Genomic DNA, 15,236 nt, shown 5'->3' on the forward strand with positions numbered 1-15,236 from the left:
TCAGAATACGCCGCATTTATCTTAACTGAGAAATGCAAAGGAAATGAGAATGAATAGTTCCAAAGTACACATACCGGGTTAAATGGAAAATAATCTGGGAATTTACTCTTGGCTCGGCACTGTGAGCCATTTGAGCATAAATCTGGCAGTGAATATGCATCGCTGACACACTCTCGGCCTTTTATGTCCATTTTAATTGATGATCCAGCCCCAGGGCCCAGATGGAAAGGAAATTCCGGAATATTCAAGCTTACACTGCTTTGGCCACAGTTTGATCTTTGCAGTGAGAGAGAGTGAAAGTTACTGTGCATTGAATCTCGTTGATTAGCATTGGGCGCACAAAGTCCCAAAACTGGTAAGAGGTTGCTGGTAGGCAGTGAATTACTGTAATTAAAGCTCTGCAAATGGTGGTTATGCAGGAAGACATCAGATGCAACAGGACCAGGAGGTCTGACAGAAAGGTCCAGACCAGGTTTTGGGGCCTTGCCTAACCCTAGAGTTGAGTCAACCTTTCTCTTAGATGCATCTGATGACTGATCAACTTTGTCATTCTCCAAATCAATTGCCAAGGCCTGTTCACTGGCAGGACCAACTGATTGCTCCCTGCCGTTGGCATCAGTGGCAGGAAATGGGGGAAGTGACTCAGGCCCAAGCTGACCCTCTTTATGAGGAGGTCCACCAGTGTTTCTCTGAGCAAGCCTTTCTTTTTGTCTGGCACGGAGTTTTGCACTGTCCAAAGATAAAACTCAGTAAGTGTGGGATCTAAATATGAAGGCACTCAATATCACTCAAAGAAAAAGACTTAGAACTTACAACTTTACTTTTAGAGCTCTGCCAGCAGGTGTATATACCGGCTCTGGCTCCGGCTCCTCCTCTTCATTACCACTCTGATTGACATATTACAATCACAGTCAACATATATTATAATCCATTCCCAAGACAAGCAAAAGTAATATGTTTTCTTCAGTCATAAAGACTACGAAACAAGTAAAAATTCAATGGAGTAAGCAACTGATGAGTGAAAAGAAGAAACCCATACTTCAAGGATTGTTGAGGTAAAACAAGTTCACATAACGCTCGTGAACCCCCCCCCCCCATTATTTTACTCATATGGTCAATGAAATATTTAACATCAACCTGCGGTCCCTGACTGTCGAAACTCAGTATATAAACATAATAGGAGAAAATTTTCTTGTGAGGGAGCAGTGCGAATGCACAAGGAAGCATTTGGGGGTCACTCATTTCTACCTTCCATAGAAGACATGGTGGTAACTTTGTAACCTATGCATCAGGGCACGGGTGGTACAGTCCCCCACAGGAAATATTTCTCCAAAATATTATACAGGTATCTCATCAAAATATTTACTAACTATTACGTAATGCTACTAGCAAACTCGAACATTTTGACACATTAGAATTTTAAACGACTAACCATCAACTCAGTTATATAATACATAAATTTCAGATGTATCAACATTGTTTAAACAAGTAATGCATTATTAGCATATTTGTATGACCACTTTGACCAGAATCCCTGTCCGTATCACGTGGCAGTTCAATCTTGATGCAGATTCATAACCAAATTCAAATTCTTTCCTTAGGAATAAGTCTATGGTTGGTGATATACATGTGTTGGACCTTTGGTCCCATGGGCTTGCTTAGTATGGTAATAGGCCACTTTCATGGGCCTAAAACATGGTAGTTTGGCCGAGTAAGATAACAACTTCATGTTTTTTAGGTTGTTTTAGGATTAATCAATTTAACTGGTTAAACCAGTTCAATTTAAATTAATGTATGATCAGCACATGATTAATTAGTATAATGTAATTAAGAATTTATGTCAAGTCGTAAAGGTTATCCAGTCAGTTTAAAGACGTAACAGGTCAAGGGTAAGCCTACTTCCAAGCATTTTATATAAGGTTGTATTAGGGTATGTTATTGGACACGAATTTGATGACTGAAATTGCATTGCAAGCTGGCTGCTGGTGCATTCTTCTTTTGGGCAAGAATTGTAATCTAGTAATATCTAAACTGTGGAGGGATTGGTGTTCTAGTCTCAACAGAATACTGGGGGCCAGCTGCCAAGATATTCAAAAAGAATAAACTCTAAATTCCGGTAACTTCCGTTAGGATTTGGTGAAATGTGAAATTAGCATTATAGATGGAATCTTAGGCTGGGGTCTGGATAGAACTATAGTAGTGGAGAAAGGGTTCTATTTTCAAATTAGACAAAACTAATGGTTAGAATGTAAAATCTGAAAATTGGAACTTCCCCGAAGAAATTAGTGGCATCCAAATTTTGGGTTTCAATGACAGGTTAGGCTGTAATGTATGTACCAAGAGAGGAGTGTTGTGGGGCTGATATCTTCCAAATATGGAAGGCTGAACTTAGAATCCCACTAGGACTTAAAGGTCAAGGCAGTTTTCATGGGGGTTAAGGCCTGGAACAAGTATCCAGTCTAGGGTCTTTTACGAACCTATCCTCCAAACTTGAATGAATTGATGGTTAAAAAGGCAGGAAATCAGAAATCCAAGCTATAGGGTTAAAATATTTGAGTGGGAGGCCTAGGGTTTAAAATAAAAACAAAAGAGAGGGGGTCAAGGGAGATAAGTGGATCTCCTAAACAAATAGCAGTCTTCTCAAGGCAGCAAGCTTGTTGGGCAGATTAGTCAAAAGCTGACTCAATAGACAATCCTGAAGTTAGGACTTAATCGCCTAACACCACTCTCTTCCTGGATTTTAACCACCAGGAAACCAGTACTCGGAGTCCAAACGCCAACCACTATCACCTACCTTGACTTCAACCACCAGCCTCAGTAATCAGGACTTTAAAGAACAGTATTTTAAAGGAGAGGCAGCAGTAAAGCTTTGATCAAGCAAAAATCAATAATCCAAGTCTAATTTCATTCTCCCATGGTTGGGGTTTTAATAGATGCTTTAATCAGCCAATTACGAAGTCAATTCCAATAAGGAATGGAAATATCTAGATAGCTAAATTTCAAGTCATTAAGCCAAAACTAACTCGGAACAAGAGGTCTCTCATGCATGGAGATGTAACTCTAATCTTAATCACACTAGATAAGGATACAAAGACTTCAAGTCCTTAACTTAAATTGGACCCACAAATTAAATGAACCAGATTGAAAGATAGTTTAATCAAATCAATCAGAAGACTTAAAATATACTAAGCATAGACTAAATTCATACTCACTATTATAGTACACCCCTATTCTAGGACCATTACAACAATACAAAGTGAAAACATGGATTCAAGGGCCCGACACCTATATGATCCAATCCTAGGCTTATTCCTAGGAAAACAAATCTAAATTGGCAGTGGATCTGCATCAGTTGGTCTGTAATATCAACTCAACTTCTTGAAGGTAAGAGGCCAGGTAGGTTCACATTAAATCTTCCCCTTCAACCAGGTTGGAGAACAGTTTCAAGATCCAAGGTTAAAATTTGAGTGATTGAGTCTCCATCAGTTTCAAACATTAACAAGCTGCTAGCTAGCTAATTCAGCACAACAGTGAGTTAACTGCATTGCCCCAGCCCTCAATTGCATTGCTCCTGATTTCCCAACCCTAGCCTCCCTTACTGTTATTTTCCTTTTTGGGAACCCTAGCTTAATAAAACATAACCACAGTCCAAGTTTAGAAAACCATCCAATATCAACCCACAGCACATCCCAACCACCTCCCCTCCCCTCAAAAGAAAAAGAAGAAAGAAATCACAACCCTCCAGTTCAAGTTTTCCAAAAACCCTGCAACTGCAAACTTAATCTCCAGCAGCCTAACCATCACTTTCAATCACAAACCTAGCCCTAGAATCCAACCCCCCACCACCCAAAAAAAAAAAAATCTGTATGCTACCTTCAATCACGTTTGTTACCTTGCTTACTCATCCAAACACTAGAACCCACTTTTCCTATCATTATGTCTCACACTCAGTCCCCTCCGCCACCCAAGAATACCTGTAAAACCCTAACACCCATGAATCCAATCCAATTTTGGTTAAGTTCCAATTTAAACATGCTTTGAAAACCTGCAAATACTTTCTAGAACACCATACACAAGGTGCTCCTCGTGAGGTTCTGCCTAGCCAAATCTAAATGTCAACAACCTGCCGAATTCCACTAACCCTGAGAGAGACTCAATCCAAGTTCCATATCCATCCACCCAGATATTGTATGAAATTAGTCTTTTATCCCTGTCCTATTTCTACTGTGAATTCTCCATAACACAGATTTAAAAACCTGGTTTAGTTGGAACCCTCAACAGGTATGCTACACTACAACTTAGGCGATAGAGATAAAATCTTCGCCGGTTGGATATCATCTAGTTGCACAATTATAGACCATATACAAATTATAGAGCTAAAGATTAGCTGTCTTAACAATACATTGGAAATATATTGCACTACTGTCCTCCATGAAGGCACTAGCTCAAAAGGCCAGATTGACATAATTACAAGACAAATGACAGACATAAACCAATTAACAGTAGGAGACCTGACAATGAGATATCACCTGCAAAACAAAGTATAGGATGTGACGACCTGGTTTTGCCAACTTATAAAAAAAAATATTAGCAACTATTCACAGCCATTAAAACACAAAATTGAATTTCAGCAATTATGTGCAGTACAAGTCATACAAATTGACACCGAGCCAAGGTGCATTTGAAAATGTATAATTTAATATGAAAAACAACTTTTGTCCTTTTATTTTGAATTATTCCCATCCTTGGAAAAAGATAAATTCCTCAGGGCTATGAGATACTGATGTCTTCTTTAAAGTCTGAACATTCACAAACTAATAAAGCTTTCAACTTACATTGCACCCAAAAATTTAGAAATATCAAAAGCCATGCAATACTGCAAGTTTAATAAAAAACATTACCTCACTCAAGTTTTCACTAGGGTGTGAAGCAAAGGCTTCCCTATAAGAAACAGCTTTCCTTAAGCGCTTTCCTCTACCAAGAGATTCTTCCTCCTCAATTTGATATTTTTCCCACCTTCAAAACCAATGACATACAAAAATTCAAAATTTCTTTGTGGTTTAAAAAAAATGCTGCCAACTGGGTTTAGTGAGACCCATTACAGGAGATTTCTCTCATTCATATACTGATTTTCTGGGTCCATCGGATATATTCATTAAACATTTTCCATCTAGGAGTTTTTCATGTTAACTTCAGGTACCTCTGTTATGCATTTATAGTAAACCAGTAAACTAAACAATTGATAATTGTAAGTTAGCATAATTACTTCAATTCAAACAAGTGGACTGATCAGACTAATTAACAATGCACTTGAATGCAGAAAAAGATTGCAATCAACATAGTTAGTGATAAATGATCCTGATAAAAGCATCTGAACCTGATATAGAACATTTGAACTTGGCGTAAGATCTTGTTAAATTTGTTTTTTATGGAATTGAACTTTGACCATATCTCTAAATAAAAACTCTTCATACGAAACCAGAATAATTTTAGACATTATTTGGTGCTGGTGCATGGATTATCCCTAGACCTATCCTACACCTAATACCATTATTGGTTAAGGGAGGAATCTATACATCTGAGGCTGGTTTTAAACAACTAAACAGCATCAACAGCGTTTAGTCTTCAGGAAACCAAAGATGAAGGGGAAATTTCAGGCACCCCAATAACTTTGTGAAATGACAGATACACCCCATCTACTTTGAGTATATCAATGAAAACTTCCATAAGTTACGCCTAAACAACCTCTAAGTCCACTACGTTAGCTGTGTGCAGTTAAGTCATCATTAACTCTTTCATATTGATGAAGCTACCCTTACTATGAAATCCACAAAATAAAGACCACATTCTTCTTGGATGCATTGGCCTCAAAAAGAGTTGACTGGAAGCCAAGGATCCATGTAGCCAACCCTATTTAGTTGGGATAAAGCTAGTTGTTGATTAAAATAAAAATGAACAAAAAGATAAAAACTAGGGGTTCCTAAAGAAGCATACTTAAAAGAGTTTCCAATGATCATGAAAATAGCCTCTAAAAACAAAAAATGTCAATTTGTAATTTGTAGTTCCCATAATGAAAGATACAGAAGCATGTCCTCAGCACAGCAGTTATGCTTTTGTTCCCAGTTATGCTGTTTTTAAGTATCAGACTTCTCAGACAGTGAGACTATCCTCTTGGTAGTCAAAGGAACTGCTTCTACAAGTCAACACCGCATCATCTATAGCGAGATCATGCATCCACTAATGCAATGATCACAGAAGCAGCCAATATACATTTCCAAATACATCAGGAATTTCAGCAGCGGTAGCTGCAAGTGTAATCAATTTATGATGCTACCCAACTCATATGGACCACTTAGAAAAAGAACAACGCACACGCCAGTGACAATGTCAGGTGCTACCAAACCCAACAGTTGAACCTGAAGCAGGATTATTATAATTTATAAGAAGTTAAATCCAATCTGTGCACCAAGGCATGTAAATGACGATTGGAAGTTTAGATCCAATACGAGTTGATATCTACTTAATTCAAAGTTGTCAAAGCGACAAGGCAAGGTGAGGCGATAGAGAGAAACGAAAACCAAGGCGTCACCTAGGCGACAAGGCAACACCAGGACACCTTGACCCAAAGAAAGGCCAAGATGCCTAGGCAACACCTTGACAACTATGATTTAATTGGATGCTAATCCATACAAAGGGAAGGCAGATACAAAGTTACATAACCTTGACCTCCAAACAATGATCAGAAACAAATTTAGATACTTCCAAGCTACCTCCGACAATTAAAAAACATGACTTGTTAAGTAACTATTCATATAATATGCACTTAATTATTGTGTTTCTGTAACTTTTAATGTAGAAAAATTATTCATTATCGAATACATAATCACCAAATTTTAAATTTTAAGTAGACCCTTCCCTAAGCCAACGGAAACAACACTTACAACAATTATATTATAATAATGGAAAAAATCCAGAGAAAAGAGTGCCCTTGTGAAGTAACTGCTGACCTCACACGCAAAAGTCGGTCCCATTCATTTTCTTCAGTAACACCAACTGCATTTTCCTCTTTCTGTTCTGAACCTTGTGCACAGGCATCACCACCCACAGAAGGAGGGAGTTCAGTTACAATTTGTTCTTCACTTGCATCATCGTTCCATTCAACCGACTGATTTCATGGATGATAGGGAAGGTGTTGAAGTATTGAAATACCAGAGAAAAAATGTTAAATTGATTTCTAACTCCTTTTTGTTAACCAAAAGAAGGTAACAGACATTATATCCATAAATAAAAAATCACATTCAAACAACGAAAGATCACAGATACATTAATATCCAGTCATGGAATCGCAGAACATAATTCATAAAAATAACTCATGAATAAACAGCAGATAACAAAATGAAAAATAATAAAACACAAGGTAATTTACCCGAAAGGTTACAGGGAAAGCATTCAAGATATTAAAATCCAAGACAGAAAATTTACTTCTATTTTCTTTAAAGGAATTTACTCACTGTTGTCGGATGGGCATTACTTCTATTGTCTTTAAAGAAAAATCATATACTCGTCTACCACACACACACGCAGAGAGAGAGAGAGGAAGAAAAAAACTAGACTTGACAATTGATGCATTAGTTCCCATCCTTGAATTTTCTGTCCATTTGGAAGTCAATAAACAAAAAAAAAATTCTAAATTCTAAATTAACCATTTCCGGCATAAGAGTTCCATGTCACAATTTACCATAAATCCTCCCTCTAGCTGTTATATGAAATGCTATAAGATTACATAGGCAATAAACACAATATCACATGATATCCACATAATTTGCAAAGTCCCGACCACCATATAGATAGCTTCCAATCCATTTCTCACATAGTGTTCCATTGACTGGTTAAGCATAATATCTTTTGAGCCTTAAGAACATCTCACAGCTCAAAAGTTCACTCTTCTTTTTGTTTTCCCCCGGGTGTGGAGGGGGTATTGATAGTTTTATATTCTTTATGTACCATTTCTCTTTTTATTGTCGTAAGGGAAAGAGAAATTTTGTTATAAAGAATAAGAGGACATATACATAGAGCATGACCAGAGTATATAGCTCTACAAAAACAACTGGCTATATGACTATGCCAATGAATGGGAACATTAACCAACTACAAAGAGGCCCTGAAATCTTCTTGATGCAGATCCAAAGACCTACATTTGCAAGAAATCCAAGAAGCTGACCAAGTAGTACAAACAATAGTACTAGTAGTATAGTAGTTACTTTCTATCCTTTATTCCCCCCCCCCCTTTTTAGCCTTACTTTGTTTGGTTTAATTGAACATGGTTCACTTGGTTCAGTTCTGGCTCATTAGTTGATCCAGTTTAAGTTGTCATGTGACAATATAAACTTAGTCACATGACTTTTTATTGGCTACTCATACATGCATGCATGAGAGAGGATCAGTTGTGGTTTAAGTTGTTCTCTTCAGATATATTAGACCCAGGACTTTGTAATTGGCTGTTTAAAGCCCAAAATTATACCCATTTGAGAGGAATGGCAAACTGGGCAGCTGCCTTCCTCAACTGCATGAAAGTTGTCGCTGCTGATTGAAGTCCAGTTGTTGTGTGGTGATTAAAGTCCACGTGCTGGATTTCGTTGGTGATTCAAAGTCCAGGAGAAGTTGAAGTGCTAGGTGCTTGAAATCCTAGTTCCTATCTTGACTCTAAAATCATAGGAGATCTCCCCTGCAAGTCACTTTGTAAGGAAATGCAGTGTCCCATTCCCCTGCTAACCCCCTTTAATTTTTTTTTCTTGATCTTCAAAAACCCCTCCATCAGGCAAAACCCTGCAACTCAATAAATTACTAAATCTTTCCATTAGATTCTGTCCAAACTTCACACACCCTGCCTTCATAAATCGCCCACACTCCATCAAGAGCCACCATCAAAAACCCTAGAACCAGCACTTCTTTTGAGATTGAATTCCCAAGAACCGAAGTCTACAAGGATTCCTCTCACCTCCCACCTTCCCAAACCCTCAGTAAAAAACTAGAAAAAAGAAACCACCTTGGGGGGGGGACAAGAGCTATTCCAAAACTTTAGACCTCATCCCTATATGTCCCTATATGTCGTACCCCATCTGTGATCCAAGTATCACAGCAATCCACCCATTGGATTCTTTGAAATTTACAACAAAAAATAAGACCCTAACTTTTTCAAGAAACGAGTTTTTAACCATCAGAAATTTTTTTTAACTTGAAACACAATCTGTTTTTTCATCATCACTGACACATCCTAAAGCCATCAACCAAACACACCTTTTTGAAACCCCAATTAGAAATTCCTTAGCTTCTGCCCTACACACCCAAATCAATTATTCAAGATTACCCTGCTTTTCCCAGTCTCGAGTTGGTTCTTTGACAGATCAATAGATCATGACAATCGGCTCTCTAGCCTATTGAGACTACATCACTTCTGTTCCATTGTCCATCTTATCCCCTCTGTACAGTAAGTCGAGAATCACAATCATACAAGATCAATCCAAAATTTATACTTGAAGATCTGATTCCTAATTTCCTCCAAATAACAACAGTGGCTCACAATACTTGCACTTGAGATCAAAATTCTAAATGCAAAATTGGTTAAGATTATTTTTAAACCTTGGGAAGGGAGCCATTTACATAAAAACGCACACAAAGCTCCTCTTACATTCGTCAGATAACTCCATCTCTCGAGAACTAAGACTGGAACAGAAAATGATCTCAAACCTAAATCCCTTCAAAGATTGTCAACATGGTCATGACGTCAGGAATCGCCAAGACCCCACATGTTCATGAAATACTACTCATTTTTTAGCAGAGGATAATCTCATTGCCAGTTATAATCTCCTACTTCCATGTTCGTCTACTAAGCACCACTCCAACAACCTCCTCATTCACATAGACTGGTAAGTAGTTGTCTCTAGTCTGGATTCAGGTTCCTCAACTCTAGGATCTTGTTGGAACTGACATAGTCTCTGAGAGGAAAAGTATTATTGGATAATTAACTTAACTGTATATTGCCAGACATCTTTAGTAAACAGATTCTGAGCTTGATCAAGCTCTCTTTATTGTGGTAAGGTACAGGTGCCATTGTTCATTCAAGCTGAAAGTCCTCGTAATTAGAGTCCCGACTACATTCCATCTGAAATGGAACAATGCAAGAACAAGACTAATCCACCACCAGCATACTTAGTTGGCCAAGTAAAGAGATTAAGCAATCCCCCCCCCCCCCCCAAAAAATAAGGGGGAAAACAAATGGTCTCAGATAGACCTTTCCTATATATTTCTAGTACCCCATCTGAACTTCAACTGGTTTGCCTCTGTCCAATTCTCATGCTCATAAAAATAATTAAATAAACTACTGCCTACTGCCTACTATTGCCCCATTTCTAGAATAGGGTTCACTCTGCTCAGAAGGAGAACTAGTCACGTTCACTCCTCGATTTCTTTTTTCATGAATCTCATCATTCTCTAAATCTCATTAGTAGATATAGTGTGGTGAGCCCTACTTTCTACAACAAATACCAAGTCCTACAGCATTGTCAGAAACAAGAGAAACATAAACCATGCAGTAGATGCTAGGAATCACCAGTTTCAGTGAGTGAAACAGCTGGATGATTAAGGAATTCTGGTAGCTCCCAAATAGAAGCCTTAGAAAATGGGATGATTCTATGGACATCATTACCATTAAGACTACAAACATTCACCCATGTCACCGACAAAGCAGTTTGATGCAGGATCATCTATCATGCATTCAGCATAAAGTTGACCACCGAAATGAAATCAAAGTTCAATTGCTGTCCTGCTTTTCAGCTTCTGAGGTAACTGCCCCAAGTGTTTGGGGCTTGTTGTTGCACTAAACCCTGGAGCTCATCATTGGCTCCGGATGTTACCTTCACTCTAACATTTTAATGAGTGGGAATATATATATTTTACTGAGTACAGGTAATTGATTTCTGACAGGTGTACCACATTTGGACTAACCCAAACCTGTTTGGTAACTCAAGACCAATAACCAGGACCAAATCAGGCTTTTAGTCTAGTATGATTACTACATATTTATTTCTTTTTTGAAATATACAACAATTTAGTTTTAGAAGTCAGTAAGAACCCTGCACTCAAGTTACTTGGTAAGGAGATCCAGTGTCCAATTCTTCAAAAGTAAAAAATTTTATGCTTGCTCATTAGAGATATATACAGAAGGTTCTAAGTTCACAAAGCAAGTCTACTAAGCATTTGACAACTATAGATTTTTTCTCAGTGCATATGATTTCAGATCAATTTAATTGCTACGGCAGTATGGACCCTGTTGTGCACGCCAACCATCCCATCTGTCCAGGTACATCACGTTATCCATTTGATCAGTCTGAAAGAACCAAAACTTCCAGAAATATCTCATTCCATATTAACACAGAAAAAGAGTTCAAAAATATCCCCTGCACAGTAGAAACCATCACAAAAACCCAACGCAAATATCAAAATGCACATCAAACACTTCACAGAACAATGCTGTGAATGTTGAATTGTTTATAACACAGTCCACTGGAAATGGAACCGTGAATTTTAAGAGAATAACACAAAATATGTTGCATCTTACCTTCACAGAGCCAAGCATATCATTCTCCGCATCTCCATCAACACTTTCAGAGGACCAAGACTGAAGGTTTGAACGATCAAGTAACTTCAAAATTGCATTTTCATCCCAAACAATATTACTGCTGCCATTTGTACATCTATCTTTGTACACGTCTCCAAGGCCACCAGGCCTCCTCCTATGCTTATGCTCCGTATCTACGATGGTTTCATCCTTGTTGCTAGAATTTTCAACAGTATCTTTTCCAGCCATACCAACAGAATCATTAAAAAGTTCTTCTGTTCCCCAGCGTATAATGTCCTCCACTTCTTTTTGAGATCCTGACTTGTTCACAAAAAGCTGATCAAGCATCAGCTTCTTCTTTGCAAGCTGCAAGATCCGCTCCTCAACACTTGCACGTACAACAAGCCTGTATACAAGAAGTCTCTTTGATTGTCCAATCCGATGTGCACGATTCATTGCTTGAATATCAGCATGTGGGTTGAAGTCAGAATCATAGATAATGACTGTGTCAGCAGTAGCTAGATTGATTCCAAGGCCACAAGACCGTGTTGACAACAGGAACACAAATCGACTTCTATCTTGGTTGAAGCGTGAGATTGCTGCTTGACGGTCTGCCACTGAGACTGAACCATCCACTCTTTCAAATGTTTTAGGCCCATATTCTATGGTCAAGTAATCCTCCAGTATATCAAGAAGCTTAGTCATCTGTGAAAATATAAGTACACGATGGCCTTCTCTATGCAACACCTTAAGCATAGAATGCAACAGTGTCAGCTTGGCAGAAGCCTTTATGCGCATTTCTTGAAGGAACTCTACTGATCCAGAATCAGGCTCAGTACCTGGTATAAGATATGGATGATTGCAAACTTTCCGAAGCTGCATAACAATATTCAGCATTGACTTCTGAGCAACCCCCTTTCCGATGTTACGTAAGATCTGGTAATTCTTTGTAAGCATTGCACGATAATATTCTGCCTGGATAGATGATAACTCAACAGGAACCATGCGCTCAGTCTTGGGGGGAATATTTTGCATGGCATCCTTTTTAAGTCTTCGAAGCATATGAGGAGCAACAAGTTTTTTCAGCTCTTCAACCTTTTCCGCAGTTGTGAGATCATTAAATCTCTCTTCAAATGATGAAAGAGAAGGGAATGAAGTAGGCTGCAAGAAGTTTAGTAAGTTGTACATTTCACCTATATTATTCTGCAGAGGGGTGCCAGTCAACAGGACACGGTGTTGAAAAGAAAATGAGTTAAGCAAGCTGAATAGTTTACTTCCTGAGTTCTTCAGACGGTGACCCTCATCAACCACAAGAACCTCCCAGGGAACCCCACGCAAATGGGAGGAATCAGCAAGCACCATCTCATAAGTAGTCAAAAGAACATTAAATTTGTATGACTTAGTTCTCTTGTTTAACACATCAGGATCATTTGCATGCCATTCATATTGACGAATAATAGATCTTGCTTTCGCGCAGCCATGATACTCCACAACATTCAGATCTGGAGCCCACAATGCAAACTCAGCAAGCCAGTTAGGCATTGTGGACAGAGGAACCAAAACTAAACAAGGCAACCTAACTTTAAACTCAACATACAAAGACGAAATAAAAGCACATGCAGACACAGTTTTTCCCAACCCCATCTCATCAGCAAGGATTACATTCTTAGATTTATGCCAGCACTTGCGCAACCAGTTCAAAGCTTCTAGTTGATGTGGAAACAAGGAGCCTCCTTTAAGCTCCTTAGGCTGCTCTTCAAGAGTGATAATGTCAGCCTGTTGACACTTACTCCTTGGACAATCATCACTGGCAGAATCTTTGGCCAGTGTTTGGGATTCAAAGTGCTTGAATTCAGTGATCATATGAGAAGAATTTCCAATGGTAGGTTCATCTAACTTCTCCCAGGTGCATTCATCATAGTGTAGACCACGCCATTTTACGAAGGCTTCCCTTGTACCATCCTTGCAAGAACGGAGGGCAATCACTCTTTGAGGCTGGCACCATTGTTCCTCACATAGATTTATCAGTGCTGCTCCATGCTTTGACTTGTAATTTTCTAGTTTTCTCTTCGCAAGAACTTTCAATTGTGCTTCAGGAACCCAACTGTTATGAATGTGAGATTGCCCAACCCACTTAACCAAAAATTCATAGAAGACAGTATCTGTACGTGATGGAGTAGAGTCTTCCAAGACTGACTCCTGCATTTTGTTCTCTACACTTGCATTCAATCCCATCTCTTTATCCCCATCTTTTGTGTCTCTAGCATCTGGAAGTACAGAAGTTCTGCAAGCTTTTGGCATTGGACCATTACCATCAACATCCAAATCAACACATTCAACACCAGCATTCTCTTCTGGCACTGCCTTTTTTGTTATATCTTCTGTATACTCTCTTCCTACAGCAGAACCATTTCGAACTTCAGTACTTGAGACCATTAAACTCTGAAGTTTGAAAGATTTCCTTATGGATACTGTGGACGTCCCCTCACCACTGCCCTCTTTTGCACACCTTTTATAGACATGTATCTTACCCACCTTGGCATCATTCTTGATGCTTTTCCCCTTATCAACCGTGTTTACTGAATTATGGCATCCCTCAGCATGGAGATCAGCATTCTCGAAGTCTACGGCATTAATATTTGAAGGTTCATCCTCTGAAGCCCTGTCACATTTTTCTAAATCTGGTAGATACTTTGATGGCAGGTCATTCACAACCTGTGTACAGTTGTTTACAGACGTAGCTTCAGGAGTCCCAGGGGAAGCAGAAACTTTGTTTGGTTGACTGGAACATGGAGAAACTTTTTCACTACCTTGAATTCGACATCCAAGAATCCGGTCAACCTGTTTGATAGATGCATAATCACAGTAATGAAAAAAACGAACAGGTACAAAAAGTTCGGAAATCCTATATTAGTTTGAAATTTGAACCGAAGTTCATGTATTGCTTGTCTCTCTCTAACATAAGTTAAATAATCACAATAGTAATTGAGGCAATCTATTCTGAACTCCTGAACAGTCTTTTTACCTGCTGAACTTCAGGAGGAACATTTTCATCAGATGTCATCATTTTATCTTCTTGACTCTTTTTTTCATCGAAGGCATGTAGGGAGGCTGATATCACCTCTGGACTCCTCTGCATAAGATAAATAAATAAAAATAAAGTGAAAAAAGAGACAGAACTAGAAAGCATAATGTGCACCAACAACAAATGAAATTTATCACTACTTCAACAGAAATACATATCAAGTATAGCATTTAAGACTGGAAGATTAAGCATATAGTCGACTAACATATGATAAGGATAAAACAGAATACCAAGCCATAATGAAACGGAAACTGATATCAAAGATTTATACTCTCATAAATACACGCAAGGCTGTTTACCTGAAGTGTTTTGTAAGTCATAATGATACTAACAACTAACAGGATAAAACGCATAGATAGAGAGAAGAGAAAGAAGAAAAAATGTATACATACAAACACATCACCTAGTGTTTGTACCTGAAACATATTTGATTCATCTTTTCAAACACTTCAAACATTCTCCATCTGTTACTTTATTTTTATGTCCTCAGATCGCAATCCTAGGTTTGGAAATCCTATTCAGAAACACTACAGG

The 15,236-nt window shown here is 38.4% G+C and overlaps 1 protein-coding gene across 3 annotated transcripts in view; it reads right to left on the reverse strand.

Annotated features, from left to right (window-relative positions):
* CHR4 (chromatin remodeling 4) overlaps window positions 1-15,236 on the reverse strand; it is a 30,891-nt gene that overhangs the window by 2,801 nt on the left and 12,854 nt on the right. For all 3 annotated transcript variants that reach the window (XM_089168938.1, XM_089168937.1, XM_089168935.1), the window contains 6 exons: window positions 14,643-14,750; window positions 11,618-14,458; window positions 7,008-7,165; window positions 4,902-5,016; window positions 814-887; window positions 75-729 (listed from right to left, as the gene is read on the reverse strand). In XM_089168938.1, the coding sequence (XP_089025064.1) occupies window positions 75-729; window positions 814-887; window positions 4,902-5,016; window positions 7,008-7,165; window positions 11,618-14,458; window positions 14,643-14,750 (3,951 nt within the window). The remainder of the gene's footprint in view (window positions 1-74; window positions 730-813; window positions 888-4,901; window positions 5,017-7,007; window positions 7,166-11,617; window positions 14,459-14,642; window positions 14,751-15,236) is intronic.

This window comes from Hakea prostrata, chromosome 9 (genome assembly GCF_041222555.1).
Source record: "Hakea prostrata isolate BN-2017 chromosome 9, UWA_Hpros_2, whole genome shotgun sequence".
Classification (NCBI taxonomy): Eukaryota; Viridiplantae; Streptophyta; class Magnoliopsida; order Proteales; family Proteaceae; genus Hakea; species Hakea prostrata.